This window comes from Barbatula barbatula (genome assembly GCF_947034865.1).
Source record: "Barbatula barbatula genome assembly, chromosome: 6".
NCBI lineage: Eukaryota > Metazoa > Chordata > Actinopteri > Cypriniformes > Nemacheilidae > Barbatula > Barbatula barbatula.
The window spans coordinates 19,923,021-19,945,945 of NC_136765.1; the positions used below are offsets into that span (position 1 = coordinate 19,923,021).

Sequence of the window (22,925 nt, forward strand, 5' to 3'; positions counted from 1 at the left end):
GTGCTGAAAAATATTGAATATTTTAGATATTTTAGAAATTTGGAAAAAAGCAGGCTCATAATTTTGCATTGAACATACATTTTTATATCGTCTAATAGTAGGGTCACATTTTTGTACTGTGTGGGTTAAATGGATTTTACTTTGTAATGCTGACTTTGCACACACCACTATATAAAGACCAAAGTGTTACAGTATGTCAAAGTTTAGCCTACTGACCTATTGAATACACTCTCCTGTATGGCAGTAGGAATATGTTTTCAGTTGCACTATAGAATATACAGTGTGCCCTCCAAATGTAATTTTGCGAAATAATGTACACACTTAAAAATGTATTAGATTCGATTAAATGGATAATAAAACTCGCAAATATTTACGCTTCTATTCTGACTTCTACTTCAGTCCACTATATTCACATCACTGATATTGTCGATACAGGCACGTTGTTTCACTCCTAACCTCCGTGTTTTATCTCTTACTCAACGTTTCACCCCGTTGCACGGAAAAGCATCCAGGTGCCACCTTTCCAAAAGGCAGGCAGGTCGAGAGAAAAACAAACACACTGTCCTCTCCACCACATGACGGCGCCACCCCCCGACTGCCATGCACTTTCAGCACGCCCAGTCATTTCTTGGACCGTCCCCGTTCTAGTGTGGCCACACTCGCTCCGCTCTCCTCATTCTACAGCAACGGAAAGCCACTTCGAGCACCAGGCAACGAGCGCCCGACACCATGGCGGATAGCGCGAGCGAGAGCGACACGGACGGCGCGGGTAGCAGCAGCAGCTCCGCCACCCCGCAGTCCTCCTCCACGGCCGCTTCTAAGACCACTGCGACCACCACGAACGCCGCCAGCAAAGGGCAGGGCGTCGTGATCTCGCAGTCCCGGCTGGAGGAGCTGACGAACCGTCTGGCGTCGCTGCAGCAGGAGAACAAAGTGCTGAAGATCGAGCTCGAGACGTTCAAGCTGAAGTGCAAAGCGCTGCAGGAGGAGAACCGCGACCTGCGCAAAGCCAGCGTCACTATCGTGAGTCGGCCCTTGCCTCCCGTTAATCTCTCTTGTACACCTGACAACACCCTCAGGGCCTCGATAGACGTATGTGGCGTATTATGATTCACAGGTGGCTCTGAAATGGACTTGTTTTTAGTAAAAAATGAGATATTTTGGGGGGTGTTTAGCTCTTGTTGTTCATGCTAATGTCGCAGCTAACGCTACTTAGCTGTGAAAGGATAATAACTAATGTAAGCCAAAAAAGCCTGATAGCGGGTTAATACCAGCAATATGCCAAACGTTAGCTATATTTAAACCACTGTTCAGTCGCTTTTTATTCTTAATGGTCATCACTGGCCGTGGTCTGATATGTTCATCTACCATGTAAAGGGTTTACTGGTTCACCACATGGTTTATTATGGTGGTGGGTTTGATTCAAGACTTGCAGAACGTGAGGTTAATTGAGGTTTTGGTTGACGATAGGGACTAGTTATTGATTTATTATAAGGCCTCTGTCAGGGTGGCTTTGCTGGCACACGGAATATTTGGCTCTAATGCGTCAACATCCTGTATGTGAATCAGCCATGCACTCAGGCCATCTGCATTTAGACCAAGAGGCAACACTCATATGTATCAGTTGAAAAATACTGACACTTGTGTTCAGTTCATTCTTAAATGAGGAAATCTGGTGGTGGTTGTGTGTGATTTCTGCTTGTGCAACAGTTTGGTCTGAAATGCGTATCATGATTGTGTAATTCTGGTGGATTTGATATGCCATAATAGTATATAGTTGGGCCTTATTGAAAGCAAATGCTTTTGTATGATAACGTTACTTGTCAAAATCATTCTTTTCAAGTGGGAAATCATCGTAAAACACATTATTCCCAATAATAAACTCCTTTTGTTATGGATGGACATTTACACAATTCTGTTGTTTCCATCTCTAATGCAGAAACTTAATGGCCTAGCCATAACCAAAACGTTTGTGTTTGTCATGTTTCAGCAAGCGCGTGCCGAACAAGAAGAGGAGTTCATCTCCAACACCTTGTTTAAGAAGATCCAGGCTTTGCAAAAGGAGAAGGAGACACTCGCCGTCAACTATGAGAAAGAAGAGGAGTTCCTCACTAATGACTTGTCCAGGAAACTCATGCAGGTGAGAGCCTATTAGTGTCTTTGGGGTCACGGTCAGAGAGGAGCTTTCGGAAAGCTGATCGTTGTTTGGAGAACGGATAGGTTTGGGCTCGGAAACGGGATCGCGGTTGAATTTTTAGTTAGGGTAACTTTCAAACAACATTATGTGGGGATGCAGATTGCATCTTCATGATGTTGCATGAAAGCTTGTATTTTATAAAGGGTGTATTTGATGGTGATACATTTAATTGAACAAAAGTTATGATAAATCATGCTAGAGAGTCTTTAGGGAATGTGATCATTAGTCAGCCTGATTCTGCCTCTTCTCAACAGAGACCAGATTACATTGTTTATGCTGTGTGTGTGTGTTGAGTAGGTGTGTTGTATTCTGTGGATGAATAGCGTGCATAGTAATGAATCATACACCAACTGTGTGTATATTTTTATGTTTTTCTGAATTTGAGCAAGCATCATTTTTTTATGTTCTTTGTTATTGTTTGGTGAGGGCCACAATTTCTGACTTGCTTTAAATCACAAAACTTTTAGGACCTTCATGTTTAGATCTGGAAGAGTGTTATTGTACATACATATGTTGTCATATATATTTATGCTTTTTACCTCTCTTACAGCTTCAGCATGAAAAGGCTGAGCTGGAACAGCACTTGGAGCAGGAACAGGAGTTCCAGGTCAATAAATTGATGAAGAAGATAAAAAAACTGGAGAATGACACCATCTCCAAACAACTTACTTTAGAACAGGTACCATCTTCAAACAATTTACTGTTGTGACCAATCCAAATTAACCAACCTTTTACAACATCCACCTTTCAACAAAACACAGGCGATGAACCACATTACAGTAGTTTAGACCTTTTTCTGATATTTTTATCTGATTTAATATTATTTAAATATAAGCATTTATGCAGCAAGGCCCTAACTACGTACATATACTTTTAAAAATCCTGTGTAATATGTTGATTTGGCGCTTTTGACATCCCTGATTTCATGTAATGTGTGCAGCTCCGTCGGGAAAAGATTGATTTGGAAAACACTCTCGAACAGGAGCAGGAGGCACTTGTTAATCGACTTTGGAAACGCATGGACAAATTGGAGGCAGAGAAAAGGTAATGTCACCTGTGAAATAATCTTGGTGATTCTTCTCAGCTCGCTCAATTCAGCCAGTGTGTATGTGCCCTGCAATCACTATCATATGACATCACCTCTTCCTTTTCATCGGCAGGATTCTGCAGGAGAAGCTTGACCAGCCAGTGTCAGCCCCACCTTCTCCACGGGAAGTTTCTATGGAGATTGACTCTCCTGAGAACATGATGCGGCACATCCGCTTCCTGAAGAGTGAAGTGGAGAGGCTCAAACGCAGTCTCCGCACCACAGAACTACAGCGTGAGTTTCTCTCATTGTGCACACCTGCACTCTTACGCAACCTCTCTACATCCAGTAGCGCACACTCACAACAAAGCATACTCTGCTCAGCATAGTATCCATACTATATTGTATTCAAGAGTAGGGTTGATTATTTAGGGTAGTATTGCCAACAACCCCTTGCACTGGAGAAGAGTTTGTGCATTTGTTTTTTACTTAAGTTCTGATAAACTGGCAATGACTTAAAGTTATGAATTCAAGTAATAAAATAAGACTTGGTTAATGTTTGCATGCAACTTGCTATGCAAATGTGAGGTGTGAGATTTATGTTTTGGTGTCATGCATTCTCAAATGTACTCTTCATTAACATGAAAGTGACAGCACAGCTTAAGTGTGCCATTCCTAAATTCTTTAATAGTCCACTTAAACATTTTTTGAATGTGTATTGGCCACAAGAGGGAGACATTTCCTTTGACATTACTCAAAGGTTCTTGCATCTTTCATGTTTCAGCATGTTATATCACATTTAGTGTTATATCAGCACTCCTGGAATGTCTGTTATCCAATCAGATTCTCCCAACTTCATAAATTGCCACCTGGTATGCCAGACAGTTACCTGTTTACAGATTTTCATTCATTGTTCATCCCTTTAAAATAAGAATTTCATCCCTGCACACATTCACTAAAATATATATATAACATAATATAACACATCTCTTTTTTTATCCAGACACAGAGAAACGGGCCCAGTATATTGAGGAGGAAAGGCAGATGAGAGAAGAAAACATTCGACTGCAGAGGAAACTCCAGAGAGAGATGGAGAGGAGAGAGGCGCTGTGCAGACAGCTGTCAGAGAGTGAGAGCAGTCTGGAGATGGATGACGAGAGGTAAAGATGATATTTTTTACGCATATATTAATCCAGACAGTCAGTAACCACACAGGTTAGTCTTAAAGGTGCATGCTGTCATATTTCTTGTTTCTCTGACACCTGGCAAAACAAGGCTTTCAGTTAGGATTTAAGAGATTCACTGTTCAATCTCAGCCTTGATTTATATATTCTGCAAATGAAAGTATCGATATGAGAGCAGAATTCGGCCAGTCATGTGATCTCAGCATGTCTGCACCCATGCTCTTAGCTGAAATACCTTGAGTTTCATCTCATGTTGGCAATATACACATTTTTCAAACATATTACTCCTTTTTTACTACATTTTCACTCAATAAAGAACAGCATTGAGTTCACACTTCAAGCACCATTGTTACTTTTAAATCACCAATATTACAATATAATGATATTAAAAAGTCTTGAAACAGAAACTTGAGATACAAACAGCAAAATGTATCTAAGAGTGTCTATGCCTCTCACACTCTCTATCTCTCTCTCTCTCTCTCTCTCTCTCTCTCTCTCTGCAGATATTTTAATGAGATGTCTGCTCAGGGACTAAGAGCTCGTACAGTGTCCAGCCCTATACCTTACACCCCGTCTCCCTCCTCAAGCCGGCCCATCTCACCTGGTATGTCCCCACACAGTTATATCATTTAATCTCTTATTTCAATGCTCACAGCATAAATTTTAATACGCACTTCAGGCCTCTTAATCATAGCTTAGTCATTTTTGGTGCAGAGTGCAATGTGCATTACCACAGACATTTCATTACCATTATTACATGCTCCGATTGGTTTCATACCATCCCTATTTTTTTGTGAACCATTTTAACTTACGTTTAGATTACACACAGATCTTTACATTGAGTCATTACATTGGGTGATGATTAAGAAAAGACAAAAATGTATGGCTTTTATGGAGTGTTTTTATAACTACACTACACTATAACGTGGTGTGGTGGAAATTGCAGGGTTTTATTGTCTGTCTAGGGAATTTTGTTTTATAACAAGTAGGCCTGTAAAGCTTGGCGATCCATAAGCCTTATTAGTGGCAGTTGTTTGATGTAGTATGCAGGAAGGTTTTGATCTGCATCTTCCTGATGTGTTTGCTTGTGGGCCATACTGATCAGCCAAACCTCAGACTCTTGGTTTTAGATTGACGGATAGACGATCTCACACTTGCAATTGATCTTTTGTTTCTCTTTCATACCAGGTTTGTCGTACGCTAGTCACACTGTTGGCTTCACCCCTCCGGCCACCCTTAGCCGAGCACCACTTCCTCACTACACATCACCTGGGCTACACATCCACCCGGGACCCTCACACGCTGTACAGGTGTGTGCATGCTATACATATCTAGTTCTCTGTTTATAAGTACTTCAACACACTGTCTCTCACAAAAAAACTCTAAATGCAACTAGCCTTATTAGCAGATTGTTGCGTTATATACAGAAAATGTTATTTTGGATTATTTTGGTAGCTTTGTATTCTTTCTATATTTTCTTCTGTAAAGCTATTTTGGAACAATGCACATTGGTGCACATTTGGAACAATCTGAATTGGTGCAGAAGTGATGATGACTGTTGAGAAAGTAATACATATAATATTAAAGCTCAGGACTGATAGTTGTAAACTTGGGTTTTTTCATTCAGGTCGCACATACCCATTCAGTCTATAAACTCTTACATATTACTTTGCACCAGAACATTTTGAAACCAAGTACAGCATGCTATGACTTGCATCACTACAGCATCTTTTGTGAGATTAAAGTTTCACTATTTAACGTACACAATGCAATTCATTTATCTTCGATTTGGAACAGAAAGGGTCAAATGGTAGGTATGGTTGAATAGAAAGGGGAAGATAAAGTGGTTTAAAAATTACTTTGTATGTGACAAGACCAGGTTCTTTCCAGTTCAGATCAGATGAGAGCTGGACATTCTTTCATTGCTCTTTCATCACTTCTGTTATTTGATAACTTGTTTTTGAGTCACACTATAGCTTTGGATTTTGTAAATGTCTGATTGCTGAGTGTCTAAAAACGTTTATCTTTGCTAATGCGATTATTAATTGTTTCTAGTATGTTTATTCATCATTCGTTTACGCCATTCAGGATGGTTGAGAGAAATGTCAACGGAAACATGCTTTTTTAATGTGTCCCTTTATCAGGTTAAAGTCAGCCAGCAGATAAATAAGTTAGCTATGAAGTTATAATTTTACTGGTCTCAGTGGCAGCTTATGTATGCTTGTGTATGTATGTTTTGGGTTATTTTGCATTTGAGCTGAGTGAACATCACAATACTTGTTCCTTTCAGATATATCATTGTGTCACCTCTATCTCACAGCAGATCCAGTCTACATAACCTCCATCAGATATATTCTAATATGGCATTTGAACTTGTTAGATAACACCAAAAGTGAACTTCTCACTACACTTGTGACCACCTCAAGCTTTCAAAGAAAGACATTCAGTTTTTAATATTTTGAATGCCCTTTTAATAGAGTTTCTTTGATATAAATGGATTATGTCAAACATGTGGATATGGCAACAGTGACTTGCTTGTTTTAGCAACTGGCTCTCTTTCATGTCCTGCAGTGCCATGAAAATGTTTGCTTGCTCTGATAAACAAAAGCCAAACCTTCTGTCATTAACACGACAATCACTCAAAGGGTCACCTTTGCACTTTTTATACTTTGCTTGTATGCATGCACAATCTATAAACAGTCTATAAACTAAGAGTGACATTGGACAAGTGTACCTTTAGGTGGTTAAACATGCTTTGAGGTACAGTAAACCAGAACAAAAACGTTTGTTCAGGTCAGATGTGCATTTATGTAGCAAAAACAGCATGACTTGCAGTATTGTTTGCATTGTATCACATAAGAAATTTCTTGGTTTTAATTCTTGTTTCGTTTCACAGAGGCCATCCCCAAGGAGAAGCACCAGCCCAGATAAGTTCAAGCGTCCAACGCCGCCACCTTCCCCCAACACACACTCTGGGGCACAGCACCCTCCACCGCCACCCGCACAGCCGATGCTATATTCTGGCTCCTCCCACTCTGTGACATCACAGAACCCCTCCACTCAGCCTTAATGCATGCAACATGCGCTACCTTAAGCTAGGCTACTCCAGGCCAGGCTACACTACTACTACAACAATGATAACAACTCGGTGATCCTTCACTGAGCAAACATTGGAAGCGAAAGGAGGGAATATGGAAGTGGAATTTGTGAACTGGGAAACGAAAGGACTTGTAAAAGTGAAAAAGGAGAACGTGTAGATGCTTGGTCAACTGACAGACCCCATAGCCACACCCATGCTGTTAATTTGCATTATTCTTACCGTGATTTTTATGTAAAGTGATCAAGCTGGTTTCGGAAGGGTTCGATCTACAAGATCATTTATCAGGGTTGTTGAGTGTGTTTGTTGAGTGTGTTAGCTGCGTGTGTTTGACATTTTTTTGGGGGGAAGTTCTTAAGTCTTTTCCCTTCCCCTATTAAATCTTAACTATTTTAACAGATTGACTGTTAAAAGTACTCAAACATTTCCTTTAAATAAATGAGTAAATGCTGTCAATAATGAAGCTCAATTGGACACATCTTTCCTCACATTGGAGAGCATCTCCTCAACTGTAGAAGAGGAAGGCTTGAATCCCAGTACATTTAACATGGGGGAGGCAGTGTAAAACTATTTAGCAATTTTCTTTTTGTTTATTTTAGGCGGTTTTTGCTTGTAAAACAGATGTGTGCGTGGCTCTAGTTGGCAGCATGTAGTTGATGGTAAAGACAGACTGAAATGTACTGAAACAGCACTTGTTGCCTCTGCGTGTGTATTATAATGGTTTTATAGTGTTTATGTCTGCAGGTGTTTGTGTGTGTCTGCACAGCCACAGAGGTTTCCCACGACTGCTGGTCGGGGACCAGTCTCCCTGCTGACCCACTACAAAAACAAAAGTCAATACTGGTTTCTGATCAGCAGACCAACCTCTCTTAGAGCCCTCGCTGTAAACCGAGAGCTCTGAATGCTTATTCAGATGGAGATCTTTTGCTTAATGCCAGTGTCATATAACTAAACATGAACCAACGTGATGCAACAAAACAAGGTACTGTTGAACAATAAACTCAACATGATTAAATGCTTGTACAAATGAAATCTTGTGTGGTTTTGTTTTTTTCATGCATGTTTGTGCGATTGAACTAACCAAACTATAAAAAGTTGGTGGAAGGTATGTAAGGCTTCTATTACTGTGTGAAATAAATGATAAGGTAATACATTTCACCATTTTTGAAGTTCTTCAGGGGATATTCAACACAATAATGAAAATTCTGTCATGAATTACTGTTTGTGTGAGTAGGAATATTTAATACAAACTTTATTGTCCTTCTGGAACTGTAAATAGTAACCTTCTAAACTCGTTTTTTTTAATTGCATTGCAGCACCTGCTGTTGTCTAATGACCTTTGACCCTCGACCCTCACACTACAGGTTTAGGCAGGCTGGACATTTTGACCCCCTTATTTCCAATATCAGCTCCTTTGAAGCGATATGGCAGGTAATACTTTACACCTGTTTGGCACTTCCTATCGCCTCATCACAGTTTTCTTATCGAATTACTTATAGGTGCTTACGCCGGGCCCAGTTTCTCACACACACACACACACACACAGAGTCAGTCCCTCAACTGTGTGGTAATCCCTGCACAAGTATTTCAGTATAAGCTGTCCTGTGGCGCTTTCTTTCTGGCGTCGACCACTCTCACCTGGTTCAGACCAGTTCTGCCTGGCTGGGATGGTAAGAGAAGTTTTAGACGACCCTCGAACTTTATTCATGTGAGATTCACTATCACAGTTTTCTGTGTATGTGGTTATGAAAGAACCAATCAAAAAAGTGAATGTAGTTTACCAACTGATAAGCAATGTGAGCATTCTATAGAAAATAAAATTTTACACTTAATTTATTTTCTTAATACCAGGGGATGCTTTATGTACTGAATGCAAGCGACTAAAATAGATTAAGACAGGAGTGTAACTACTGGGAAATGCCTAATAAAAGAAAGAAGGAAACAAAGGAAGGTAGTGTCAAGATATCGTGGAGGTTACTTGGAAAGGTTTGTGTCCCTGTGTGTGTCCGCTCTTGTGAAAATGGATATAAGAGCTCATAGTTAACATTGGGATCGAGTCACACTACCATTGTTTTTCCAGAGAAGAAAGCTCTTCAGTGTGTTATATGTGATTATTATAACTGAACTAATCATGTCAATCTCATATCTTAGTTACTCAAAGATGTTTTCTCATGCTCTGAGTCTTCATCTATTCTGACACATTGATGCTTTATCTGACTCACAAAACTGTACAATAAAAGAAGCAAAATGAATGTGGGAACAAAAATACTGACAAAATCAATGTTTATTTTTTTAACCTCTGTTTTCTATAAAAGTTTTGTCCAGATATCCCATTGGTTTCCCAGTCGCCTGCAGTCAAGCAACGGTCAAGCTGAACCGATGTTATCCAAAAAGGTGATATGAGGCAAATACAATTAAGTGTTCTGTTCTTTCTGTTTTCTTTTTGTCCACTCTCTTTTCATGTCAAGAGAGGATTACGGAACGTCTCGTTTTATGTGTGTGTGGGAACAGGATCTTGGTGGGCTTAAAGCCCAATCTGCCTGACCCTCAGCTGACCACCCAGACAGAGAACAGTGAAAGAGAATGGTGGGAAGATGTAGATGTTCACCCTCTTAACTTCTTTTATGAGTTTTACTCTAGTTACTGCAACTGAGAGAGCAAGTACTGTACTGCATAAACCCAACAATTTTATTAATATGAGGTATGATGTTTGCTCTATAGCCAAGTAGGTGCCTATAAAAAGAACAAGAAAACCCAAACAGTACAAATACGAAACATTAGAACCCGTAATAAAGACCATGCCATATGGTTCTGGTCCTATATCAGCACAATTATAATACCTGTCGTCGTAAAATCAGATTTGAGCACCTGAACTAACTTTACTCTTTTCTAAAGACAATGCCAAAGAAAAAACATTTTGTGAAGAATGGTTCCATAAATATTCTTTCAGATTCACCAAAGACTATAGAAGTAAGAGAGAAATAGTTATTTTAAGAACCTGAAAGGTTTCTTGGGGAAACCAAAATGGCATAATTTGAAGAAGCTTTTGCAGCACCTTTTTGTTTAAGACTGTAAATGAGTTAACATTTTACTCTGAGTCTTACCGGCTTAAAGTGAACCTTTAAATTGATATTCTTGGTTTTAATATTTCTTCCATACAATAAAGTTTAATTTGATTTTTCTTTTATTCTTCCACCACATCACTTCATAGGAACTAAAACTGACCATGTATATATTATTGTGTTACTATAACTATAAAGTATTATCTGGAACATCCAATGAAAACAACAGAGACGCCCTTTGTCACTTTTTGCTGTGCCAATTGAGCTGTCCGTTAAAGCGGTGTGACTGGTGAGAACAGCTTCTAACCGGTTCTTTATTTCACGGGAAAGTGGGACACATGCTGAGAAATGTACACGTGCTCGTGCTCTGTCCGTAATGTACAACCTAACTTAGACTCAAATAAAGCACAGACGTGAACCTTTCTCCAGAGGCATTTAGAGTGCGCGCCCCGATGCGCGCCTGCTGTCATCACCCCTCACCAGTACATACAGTGGCCTACGCACGCTTCTCAGTAGGTGAGGTTTCCCACAACAAAATCCTATTTTATATAAGAATATGTATTCTATAAAGTGGAAATGAACAGAGTAATGTAATTCATGACTGTCTGTTTTTAGTCAAAGAAAAGCTGCGTTGAAGAACAACTGCGCGCAAGCAAACGATGCAGACACGCGCGCTCCAGCGTCTGCGGGATGTAACACAGCATAAATATTGATGTAACCTCTTCGTATTACAAATCGATGACCGAATGCGAAGAGAAAGGCTGATAGGAAGGCAGTCCGGTCAGTGGACTCTCCTCCTCTGAGGTGTGGTTTCCAGAACCCCCCAAAACAAGGGGGCGAGCGATGCTGAGCGTGCGAAGGTATTCAGTAGAGGAGCGAGCGGTTCAGCGGAGTGCGCTCTGCGAAAGAGATCAACATCCATCTGTAGTGAGTGTCACGCTTTTTACGTTTCATTTTAACAGCTTAAATAATAAGGTCATTGCGTTTTTTGAGGTAAAAATACGTGAATATGAAACGATTGTGTGTTTTGCTGCATTAATTGTAAGGCAAAACTTTTTTTGAATTAGCCTAATATATAATGCGGCGTGTGAAAAATGCATTTAAAAAACTTCAAATATTTCATGTAGTCTTTGACCCATGTAATATAATGCTTGCATAACATATAATAATGCTAAAAAATGCTGTTTTAAATATTCCCGATAGAGATTTAACACGTTAAACTGCAAGACTTTAAAGTAATTTACCAAATATATCATAATATTTAATGTTGTAGATGATGTCATCAACCATGCCACTAGAGATTGTTTCAAATGCATATAAATTCCAACATATTTAAGTAAATAATTGCATTAATACGTTGATGAAGCCACAGTGCAGGACACTGCAGTCACTGCTTGATATGTAATGTCAAATATCTATTTATTACACATACTTATCTCTCGTTCTGTCTTTTAGTAGGTCCCTGTGTTAAGTCAGTGCTGAGAATGGGTGCTGTAAAGGGTGAGGGTGCTTTAGACGGTGGATGGGGCTGGATTATCATTTTGGCCTCTTTCATGGCCCAGTTGCTGTCTTTTGGATCGCCCCAGTCTGTCGGGGTGCTGTACCCTGAGTGGCTGATCACCTTTCAGGAAGGAAAAGGCATGACAGCTTGGGTTGGATCCATGGTGTCTGGGGTGGCTCTCATCACCAGTGAGTACTCATTATTTATTGTATGTGGGTGTGAATATGTGAGAAAAATCTGAATCAGGTTGCTTTAAACTCCTTTTGTGCTTGTGTTATGAACGTTGTGAGCATGAAATCTGTCTGCGGAATCATGCAGCCATAAATGAGTGCTTGACATTCTGAAAGAGCTAGACAGTTAATAGCTAAATAGACCAAAGGAGAGATTGCAAACAATGCGCTTCTTTATCTTAATTATATTAGTATAGTTTTCCAGTAAGATTCTTACAAACGTTTGACTTAAAAAATATTTAAGATAATACAATTTTGTTTTAATATTTTTAATTGATGTATTTTAAATCATTGTAAACAAGACAAAATACAGATCAATCATTAATGAGATAAATTTATAGATTAGCTTACTGTTCCGTATTATGGCCAGACCTGTATATCTGTCCTAACGCATCCAATTCAACATAAAAGTCACACAAACCGCAACATAATGTTGTTTATTCACATTACAAGCAGTGTTCTAATACCATCTTAGATAAAAAGGATTGTGCTAATAGATAGCGAGAGAAATGATCTGCTTGTTTACATTAGTTACTCACTGCTATCTGCATAGCAGATAGTTACAGTTTCAATCATCTTCTTTGCTTACATGAGGAAAAACATCATAACATTGTGATCTGGAAACAAGAACGATTGCCCTTTCTCATCTCACAGGAGCTAAAGGTTCAGCCCAGGCTAAGCGTACATACGTTGGTGCGTATGTTTTTCAGGTGTCAGGTTATGTTTACAGACATAGCTGGATTCTGTCCGGTCTATCGTCACGCTAGTAAAAGCCATGACTGGACAGAAATGTCAGTGTCATGGTTGTGTGTGAGAGTGTGCCCTATTCATACTGTTGCTGACGCAAAGGAAAAGGGATTTAGAGGGGAGGGGAAGGAGTTGTTGGGAGTCTGATTTATGCAAATGAAATCTTATTTAGCACTGTATTGTGCCTCAACTTCTGATCATATGGCCCATTAATATACCATTGGGTATCTATTATTATGCTGTATATGCTGCAACTAAATCTTATTTGTCTTAGTCTACACTGTAAACTGTAATTTACAGAATTTTACTTTTTGATAGATTTGTCAGATTTATGTAATATGGTAAAAAAAGTAAAATTACAGAAAATGACTGCACATTTTCAAACAACAGAAACTTTATTTTACATGAAAAATGTCTTACTGGCACCTCAGCTGCCAATTTACAGCTAACCAATAAAAATGTGAACACCCTTGAAAACAAGTTCAATTTACTTAAGAAGCAATTGAGCATTATCCTGAATTGAGCATAATCCTCACTAAATAAAATTATTCATTCCATGTTTTGGCGCGTTTTAAATTAAGCACTACTTTGGAAAAGCCAAAATCAGTTAAGTGTTCATCATCTTCCTATTGGCTAGTCTTAGGTGTGTTTGAGGGCATTTGGCCGTAAAGTTATACGGTATGAACTATGAAGTATCGCATACCAGTGAGTTCCAAGTTTAATGAGCTGTCAAAATAAAGAAGAGGAGATAAATGATCTCAGATGGCACAAACACACGGCCCATCTGTCTGACTATGAGTCTTTTAGTTCATTTTGTTCTCAGCAGATGCTCTCCAGACACTTTAGCCGTATTAAGATTGTCTCATTGTTATTTATTATAAGATTCAGTGGCTATATTTAAGCCGTTTCGATCTATTGCACGTGTATTTAAAGGGCCAGAACCTTAAATTACACGTGGTATGCACATTAATATAGAACATTCAACTCATTTAATCATCAAGTGTGCTATTTGTATTCATTTTACTTAAATATTTGCTTTATGTGTCACACAAACCCTTAGTGTTCTCCATTGAAGTGCAGCTGTGTCCATTTTATATCTGTAAACCGCCCCCACCAACACTCCAATAATAGCATGTTCATGTTAGTGGTCTTTAAATGTCTTTCCAATTATTTCTTTCTTATTTTAGGATCAAGTTCATCATACAATGGAAAAATACTGATACTGCATATTTATATTTTTAAGTCCAACGCATGTTTGGCCAATTTTGTCACTTTTATGCGAGTCTGAAAGAACACCATGTTTATGTATGATGCCATTAAGTGATTTATTGTCAAAAATGTTCAGATAAATTCAGATCATTTAGAAAGAATACGGTAGAGTTCTATGGCAGATAAAGATTATTCTGTCAGTGGCAGGAAAGGACATTTTTAGTTTGGCTTGATTTTGGTGTGAAATTTTGTTCTATTGTAAATTTACCTTTTCATTCAGTAAAATGTGTCTTTGTCTCTCTCTGTGCAGGTCCAGTGTGCAGTGCCTGTGTGGTAAATTTCGGTGCCCAGCCGGTTACCGTGTTCAGTGGTGTAATGGTGGCGGGGGGTCTGATGTTGAGTGCATTTGCCCCAAATGTCTCTTTCCTCATCTTCTCCTATGGCATTGTTGTAGGTATGAAACTTTTTCTTGAATATGTCTGTTTTTGTGACCTTCAAAGCATTGTGCATGTTTAGAAATGTCTCGTATTGATGTTCTCAGGACATACTATTTGTAGAGTGTTGATACACTGTTTTTGCGCATGTTTGTAAGTTCGTGCCAAGGTAGTTATGTAATGCAACATTGTGTTTGTAACCGAGCTGCTATTTGAAAGTGATACGATCACTGTTTCCAGCGCAGGCCCACACACAAATACACGCTGCTCACTAATACAATACAAAACACCAGACTAACAGTTTAGGCACGCATTCGTGTTTTCATTGTTCTTGCGAAGTACCCTCACCTCCTTTTTTCCTCCTGACTTAGATTTTATAGTGCAATTGTGCATTTTTCACTTTTGCTATTCCCATTCATACTAATGTTAAGATTGTCTAGTTTCACAGCATTAAATTTTTTTTAATATGACTCTTACATTTGTGTTTGTGTTTAAGGTATGGGGTGTGGACTTGTCTACGCTGCCACATTGACCATAACCTGCCAGTATTTTGAAAAGAGGCGTGGCCTAGCTTTGGGCATTGTCACCACAGGTGTGACACTATGTCTTTCTACACACTACATTCTCTATAACTCCACATTATTGAACAAAATATAATAATCTGGAAATAGAAATATGTTTTAGCATAATGCAGAACCGTTTGTCTTGATGGAGAAATGCTCAACGTTCATTCTGTACATATGTCTCAGGTTCAAGTGTGGGCGGATTCATTTATGCTACAGTCCAGAATGAGCTCATCGACTTGTTTGGATTGGAAGGCTGCCTGCTTATCATCGGGGCGCTGGCGCTCAACCTGATGGCATGCGCTGGCCCTATGCGACCTTTGAACCTGCCTGGTTATTATTTGAAACAAAAAGCTGCTATACAGCGTACAGAGGAACCACTCTACACCAAGCCTACTGCCATTATCATTGACTCGGGCAACATCAAAACCACACCCGGCTCGGCAGATAACACAACCGCTATGAAACTGTTGATGCCCATAGAACCAAATGTCCTGCAAAACACTGAGGGCAGCACCAGGGGTGGGGTGCTGTCATGTTCAATAGTAGCAGGAGTCGTTAAAAAGTGGATGCGGCCCTACAGACAGTACCTGTGCGAGACTGTAGAGCTCCTACAGGACCGTGTCTTTGTGTCTTTCTGCATTGCCGTGTTCCTGTTTAGCTTAGGGGCCTTTCCACCTGTTCTCTTTATGGAGGACGTTGCCCAGAGCAAGGGCCTTATTGACGGTATTGCACTTATACCCCTCGTCTCCATTGTTGCCTTGACAACGGGCATCGGTAAGCTGGTGCTTGGTGTCTTGGCTGACTTGCGATGGGTGAACAGTCTGTTCATGTTCGCCCTCACACTGATGGGCACAGGCGTGGCACTGCTGCTCATCCCATTGTCTAAAAGCTACCTTGAACTGCAAGTGCTGTCGGCCGTGGTTGGGTTTTTCTCAGGGAACTGGTCACTCACATCTTATATCACTACTAAGATTGTGGGCATGAAGAGACTCAGTCAGGCTCATGGCATTCTCATGTGTTTCGGAGGGTTTGGAATCATGCTCGGACCACCTGTCGTAGGTAAGACTAGCCCAACACATTACTCATAATAAATATAGGACAAATCATAAAAACAGAGAGTCATTAAAAATACAATACTGCTTTGTTTTCTCTTACAGGTTGGTTCTTTGACTGGACTCAATCATACGACTTGGCGTTCTACTTCAGTGGCACTTGCGTCATCGTCTCTAGCTTGTTTTTGTTTCTGGCCACTCTGCCTTGCTGGAACAAGATTAGGGAGAAGGAAAATTCACCAGCAGAGGAGGATGTCAACAATTCACAACAACAGCACACTTCTGAATGTGACAAAGTAGCCTCTGTGGCTTAAACAGTACAGTATTTCACTAAAACTGACCCTGGCGTTAACATTTTCAAGAATATGTACAGTCAAGCTCTACTTAAAGCTTTTTCCCTTTTCTTGGATTTAACGCATGCCAGGGGACTCTTCATACCTTAGTAAGTCTTGAAGACCGATGCAATTTGAGTTTTATTCTACAAAACCTGTCATTTTTGAAAGGGTACAGTATACTTTTTATGTTAGATGCCAATAAAGACTGCCTAATTTTTTAGGATTATACAGGTATGCAATACCTATAGCAGAATTAATTTCCTAATAGTTTATTAGTAGATTGTTTACTGACACTGATGTTCTTTAGGCCTTGTTTTGATTTACTCTCTGAGATGTCAGTTTGACGTACATGAACTCCAATAACCTGTGACATACACAAGCTTCCTTGAAGGACAACTGTTGTGGAGAATCCTGGAATGTTTATATGAATGTTTTTCACTGCACTTACCTAGATCCAAAGACTTCCATTGTTGTTCCTGAGAAGGACTTGAAGCAATGCCTTTAATGCATCCGGGACTAGACTGCATATTATTTTTCTTGTCACCTCTTTTTCACGCACAAGTTCAAACCGGATGGATATGTTTTTCCAAGTTTGCAACCAACTTAATTTACCTGGCAATGAAAAGGCCTTACTTTTAAACATAATTATCAGTTTTATTTATATTAGTTTGTTTTGATTAAGGCAATCTTTATGTTCTGTATCTCTTATAATATCTCATAAGTTTTCTTAAATACAAGAATATGAGGAAAAAAAGAAGAGTTAGATACTGTGACTGCAAAATACTGTGTGTTGTGTCTTGTAATACTGTCTATTTTTGACAGGCTGGTCCCTGACAGCACTATTTTTTATTATTTGAAATATCAGTGTTATTATTTTCATATGTTAGTAGTTTTCTGTCTTTTATTATGCGTAAAAGGCCACTAACCTTTTTTCTGTGACCAAAGAGTCTTTATGAAGTTTTGTCAAGCAGCATAATGACAGTTTTTACTCTTGATAGATGACCTGTCTGTACTTTTTTAAGAACTAATTTGTAAAGTACTGTTTGTAAAGTCTGAATATAAATAACTATTATTATGATCCACAATTCATCTTAATCTTTTTTTTTACTTTGTGCTCATTGTGTAAGGAGAAATATCCACTTGTTTCAAACTTTCAAATTGTGTTCTGTAAGTATTAGCTAGAATACAATCACTTTGAGCATTTGTTTAGTCTGTAAAGTGTTTCGATTTCACACACATGTATAATATGCCTTATTATGAGTCAGGACACACATACCAGTTTGCTACCAATAATGTTGCATAATCTTGAGGTCTTGTTTCTAAGGTTAGTTAAGTGCCCTTTTAATATTTCCACAAATTGTCATTTTAAACATGATAATGTAGTATAATGTTGTAATTTCTCATCAAATAATGCATCCCTAATAACTTGACTTCACAGTGGCTGCCAACTTTTGAACATTAATGTATAGGCCTATATGTTCCAGAGATGAACTGTTATATCAGCCAATTGGTGCATCTCTAAAACATGTACACATCGTTCTTTGATATATCTGATATATCCTGTCAATCAAAAGAGGACAGGAAAATTCAATGAATTTGTGCTCTTTACGTACATAGAAAATGTCAAGAAACATCACCAGTTTGATGTTCATTATTCAAAATTTAATAACGCAAGTTCATTTAACCATACTCGCCATACTATCGACATTTAACAGAATAATCCGCCATTGGAATCGCTGGAGAAATTTGGTATCGGTACATCTCTAATATACTACTTTTTTGTACAAGCAGTGTGCATGTTAACAAACATCACTAAGACATTTTGGCAAACAGTTGCAACAAACATGTTGTGTAAGGTGATGTAAGATCACAGCTGATGAAAGGTTCAGTCTGGAGCATTCAAAAAATAACTTGGAGAGAAAGAGATGGTGGGATGCCCTTATCTATTTTTAATGACTTAGCTGGCCGTCTGGTCGTTCGGTAAACAAACCTATAAATAGTAAAAAGATATTAATACTCTTCACTCTTTTTCCTTTCAAACTCTCTGGCACACACAAACACGCAAGGATAAATAGTATCACCTTCCTATTACATACTCACACAAAACCTTGAAGCTCTGAAAGTATTGTGGTTGGAATAAGGTTATATGGTAGTGAAATTTGCGCACTGAATTTTTTAAATACTTCAAAAACAAGCCAGAAATGTTCACAGATCTGTTATCTCAGCTCTCACACTGGTGTTTAATCTCATTGTTTGTCTTTTAGTATACGAATAGTCCACCCAAAAATGTAAATTATGTCATGAATTAATCATCCAAGTTGTTCCAAACCTCTATACATTTCTTTGTCTGGTTGTATGCAAAAAAGATATTTGAAAAAAGGTTAGCAACTGAGACTTCTAGGGCACCATTGACTAACATAGTAGAAAAAGAAATACTGTATATATTCTTTTTATTCTGTTAATCACAAAAGAAGATATTTTGAATAATTTTGGGAAAACAAACCGTTCTAGGGCAGCTTTGACTACTAATTTTGACTACCCCAGAAATCGCATGTGCTACATTTTTTCTAAACATCTTTCTTTTTGTATAACAGAACAACATCATTTATACAGGTTTGAAAATACTTCAGGGTGAGTAATTTCTGACAGAATTTGGATTTTTGGAGGAACTATCCCTTTAAGGAAATAAACAAGTGTTTCAAAACATAATTCACATTTAAAATATGTATATAAAACTTACCATAATGACATCAGGCTGTTATAAATAAATGTAAATAAATAAATGCTATGAGCTATTTTAAAAGGGGGAGGAGCCAATAAATATGTCCCATTAGTGAAATTTAGAGTTGCAGAGGAAAGCTCAATAGTTGATCAAAAGTTGACTTTGTTTGACAGGTACTTTTAATTTCATGCTTTTAATTTGTTTAGAAACGTCTTTTCCTGCCTGTGACACACACACAGTTGCTGACAACCTGAACAAGCAGGTGGTGACTTTGATGGAGATATTTATGAGTATTCAACAAACGTTTCGTCACTGGATTATAGGTAAAAACTATACATTAGTTTGAGTTTCACGATTGATTTCTGAATATGACATTGACATTAGGTTGCATTAAAAGTCTTGGCCTATTATCAATGTGAGAAAACGGAAAGTTGGCTAATGATCTATCCTTAATGAAGCTGTTATAAGTTTTAAGCTGAGCAATGGTACCCACTTTTGAATTAATGTATCAATTCTATAGTTATTTCTGCGAATGGAAATCATTTTTAAAACACCAGCCTTAATGTGTTGAGGTTTTCTTTGAGGTAATTGTGTGTGTTTGTACTGCGCCACCGTGCCATGCTATTCCTCTAGTGACCAGCAGATGGAGGTAGAACTGAGCTATTGAGAGCTTGTAGAGTTGTATAGGTCAGGATATGGTTTTGATGATCAGACAGCATGCTTTTCTGTGTTTGATTGTTAGGTGAAGCTCTTGCTACCCAGATGATCTGTGTTTTCCCAGCTTGATTTGAGAATGGTCCAAAAAGCATCTTATGTGCTTCATCTGTATGAGAGCTGATCTTTGGTACAGAGGTGTAACATGGTTTAAGACCTAACTGTCACGAATCAGTGACAGTTTATATAATTTTGCATTGAAAAAGAAAAATATATATATGTATATATATATCTGTAATATATATTTATAATTGGTTATTATTTATCCAGGTTTTTCAGCTGTCTAAACACTCGCCTTTCCTTTAGCACCTACTACTACTACTGTAGATTTGTGTGTGTGTAGAGAAGACACAGCTAAATCTGATTTTGAGATCTGTAATTATCATAGGATATTTTTTTACTTTTAGGCTTGGTATTAAGCAGGAATGTGTGTATATGGACAGAAAAGTTGACAAAAGTTGAATATGAAGAAGATGAATAGGATGTTTTGTTACTTAGTGGTACTTGGTGGTTGTACTGCATCATCAATAAACAAACTAGAGTTAGTTCAGAATGCAGCTGCCAGAGTTCTAACCAGGTCCAGAAAATATGATGACATAACCGCAATGTTATCAACCCTTCACTGGCTACCCATTAAGTATCGTATTGACTTTTAATTAATTATAAAGCCTAAAACGGTTTAGCCCCTACCTAGATAACATAGCTTCTATCAGACTACAACCCATCACGCTCTCTAGAATCTCAAAACTTTTGATAACACCTAGAATAACTAAATCCACCAAAGGGGGTCGAGCTTTCTCATACATAACACCTAAACTCTGGAATAGCCTTCCCGATACAATTCAAGGGTCAGACACACTCCCAATTTAAATCTAGAATAAAGACGCATCTTTTCAGGCAAGCAGTCACTTAATGCAAAATATGCTAAATAAACCACCGGGAGACTTCTGACATTAGATATTATTTACTAGAATAATCTTTTTCAGTTTTTTTTATTTTCTCCTGTAAAGCTGCTTTGGAACAATGCACATTGTGAAAAGCGCTATATAAATAAAATTGAATTGAATTGGAAAACTATTGTTAATTATTAGCTGTACATAAATGGTCAAATCTGTTATAAATATTAAATGGAATGCATTAAAACAGTTCCAGGAAAAAGTAATAGGCAACAGGTGCACGATATAGGGAAACCTTATGGTATAAGACAGATCAACCAATCCATAAAGAAAATTCATATTAAACTCATTTATCTTCTCTTCCTCTTCAGCTCTCCCTGTACATTTCTACATTTTCCTCGTACAATATTTGGTATGATCCAAATTGTCCATAAAAGAGATTTATTGATGCACTGTACTGTACATGCCACATACACAAGTATAATACAGCAGTTTAAATAACTAAACATTTAAGATTTTTCACAAAAGCTACGAATATTTAACACATAAATATATGACACATGGACAGGTAATTCAATTCAAGCATTATATCCAATATAAGAGCTTTCAACAATAAAAACGCATTGCCTTGACAGCATTCAGATATCAATATAGTGGTGTGTACACATACAACAGTAATGTTTTATTAAATGGCATTATTTATGACCAAACCAGTTATCATCTAAAACAAAAAAGAGGAATTTCAATATTCTGTGTAAAAACATTGTCTTAACACTTTGTGATGTGAATGTCATATTGAAGTGCAGTTGGTCCTAACATTGGGACAACATGTCAAAATAAATTGATGCATTGTACCAGAACCCATTTCCCTATCATACAACAGTATTACTCTCATCATTCATGGTGTCTTGTGACAGACAAATGAGTTGTATGGCCTATAACAACAAATTTGAAACGATATTACTTTAGTGCATTTGCTATATTTTGCTTTTAGAAAATTACCCTTGTTCCAAATCCTTCAGTGTTCTCCTTTGTCATAGTACAATGAGTCACATCAGAATGAAATGCTCAAAACATGATGTTATTGTCAATTTTTCTTTCACAGATTGGCAATATAAGCTGATTTAGATTAATAAAAGGTTTTAACTTGCATTAGGGTTAGCAATATGACTTGCTTGCTGCAATTTCAAGGCATTTGTAGACAGTCAGTACCTCCAATCTTGAATCAGCTTTGTGCCTCAAGGATAGCGATATTTCACATTCAAGTGTGTTTCCTTTCCACTAATTCATCTGTTATAGTTCTCATTGTAAATGACTAAAACACCTGCATCAGAAAAGAAAACACAGATTTATATTCTGCTTTCTAAAATGCTGTATAAATTAGTTGTACAGCTAACTCAACTCTAAAAGATTCATTATCACTGTGCTTTGTTCAATTCCATGTATTGATTCTATCCATGAACAAGTTTGTGTAGGGCTGGTATCTGTCTTAAAGGACAGCTCACCCCAAAAATTCTGCCATCATTCACTCACCCTCGAATTTTTCCAAACATGTATATGCCATCCGTATATGACCACCATAGTAGGAAAATTGCTTTATAGATTTCTTTGTTCCATTTATAAAAATATATTTTTAAGAATGTTGGAAAGCAAACAGTTATATGGCACTTTTGACTACCATTGTAATTTTTCCCACAAGTGGTAGTCAATGGTGGCCAAGAACTGTTTGGTTACAAGCATTCTATATATATAGAACATATTTCTCTGTATTCATCGGAACAAATACATCTACACAGATTTGGAACAACTAGAGGCTAAGTAAAGGATGACAGAATTTTCATGTTTGACTGAACTGTTTCTTTAAAGTACAAAGAGGCAGCAACATTACCAACCAAACTTATTTACAGCTGTTTATTGTTTATTGTTCATTGGAAACCTGAACATCAGCCCTG

General features: G+C 38.0%; 2 protein-coding genes across 3 annotated transcripts; both read left to right on the top strand.

The window, feature by feature from the left end:
• Positions 1-532: 532 nt before the first annotated feature.
• On the top strand, positions 533-8,662 carry ccdc6a (coiled-coil domain containing 6a). Its single transcript, XM_079459068.1, has 9 exons — positions 533-1,023; positions 1,991-2,140; positions 2,748-2,876; positions 3,138-3,241; positions 3,358-3,518; positions 4,228-4,384; positions 4,912-5,012; positions 5,597-5,718; positions 7,305-8,662. Exons 1-9 carry the CDS (start codon positions 730-732, stop codon positions 7,476-7,478), a joined length of 1,392 nt encoding a protein of 463 aa, XP_079315194.1. The 5' UTR covers positions 533-729; the 3' UTR covers positions 7,479-8,662.
• A 2,228-nt stretch (positions 8,663-10,890) lies between these two features.
• slc16a9a (solute carrier family 16 member 9a) lies at positions 10,891-17,845 on the top strand. Of its 2 annotated transcripts, XM_079458744.1 has the most exons (7): positions 10,891-11,083; positions 11,183-11,494; positions 12,023-12,256; positions 14,565-14,708; positions 15,185-15,280; positions 15,438-16,313; positions 16,412-17,845. In XM_079458744.1, exons 3-7 carry the CDS (start codon positions 12,052-12,054, stop codon positions 16,618-16,620), a joined length of 1,530 nt encoding a protein of 509 aa, XP_079314870.1. In that variant the 5' UTR covers positions 10,891-11,083; positions 11,183-11,494; positions 12,023-12,051; the 3' UTR covers positions 16,621-17,845. The 2 variants fall into 2 exon arrangements, with proteins under 2 accessions (XP_079314870.1, XP_079314871.1); XM_079458745.1 differs by lacking the exon at positions 10,891-11,083 and having other exon boundaries at positions 11,414-11,494; positions 12,026-12,256.
• Positions 17,846-22,925: the final 5,080 nt, after the last annotated feature.

Coding starts and splice junctions, on each gene's coding strand:
- ccdc6a (XM_079459068.1), top strand. CDS start 730: ATGGCGGATAGCGCGAGCGAGAGCGACACGGACGGCGCGGGTAGCAGC. Junction 3,242..3,357: donor AAATTGGAGGCAGAGAAAAG/GTAATGTCACCT, acceptor TTTCATCGGCAG/GATTCTGCAGGAGAAGCTTG. Junction 3,519..4,227: donor CCGCACCACAGAACTACAGC/GTGAGTTTCTCT, acceptor TTTTTTATCCAG/ACACAGAGAAACGGGCCCAG.
- slc16a9a (XM_079458744.1), top strand. CDS start 12,052: ATGGGTGCTGTAAAGGGTGAGGGTGCTTTAGACGGTGGATGGGGCTGG. Junction 12,257..14,564: donor TGGGGTGGCTCTCATCACCA/GTGAGTACTCAT, acceptor CTCTCTGTGCAG/GTCCAGTGTGCAGTGCCTGT. Junction 14,709..15,184: donor CTCCTATGGCATTGTTGTAG/GTATGAAACTTT, acceptor TTTGTGTTTAAG/GTATGGGGTGTGGACTTGTC.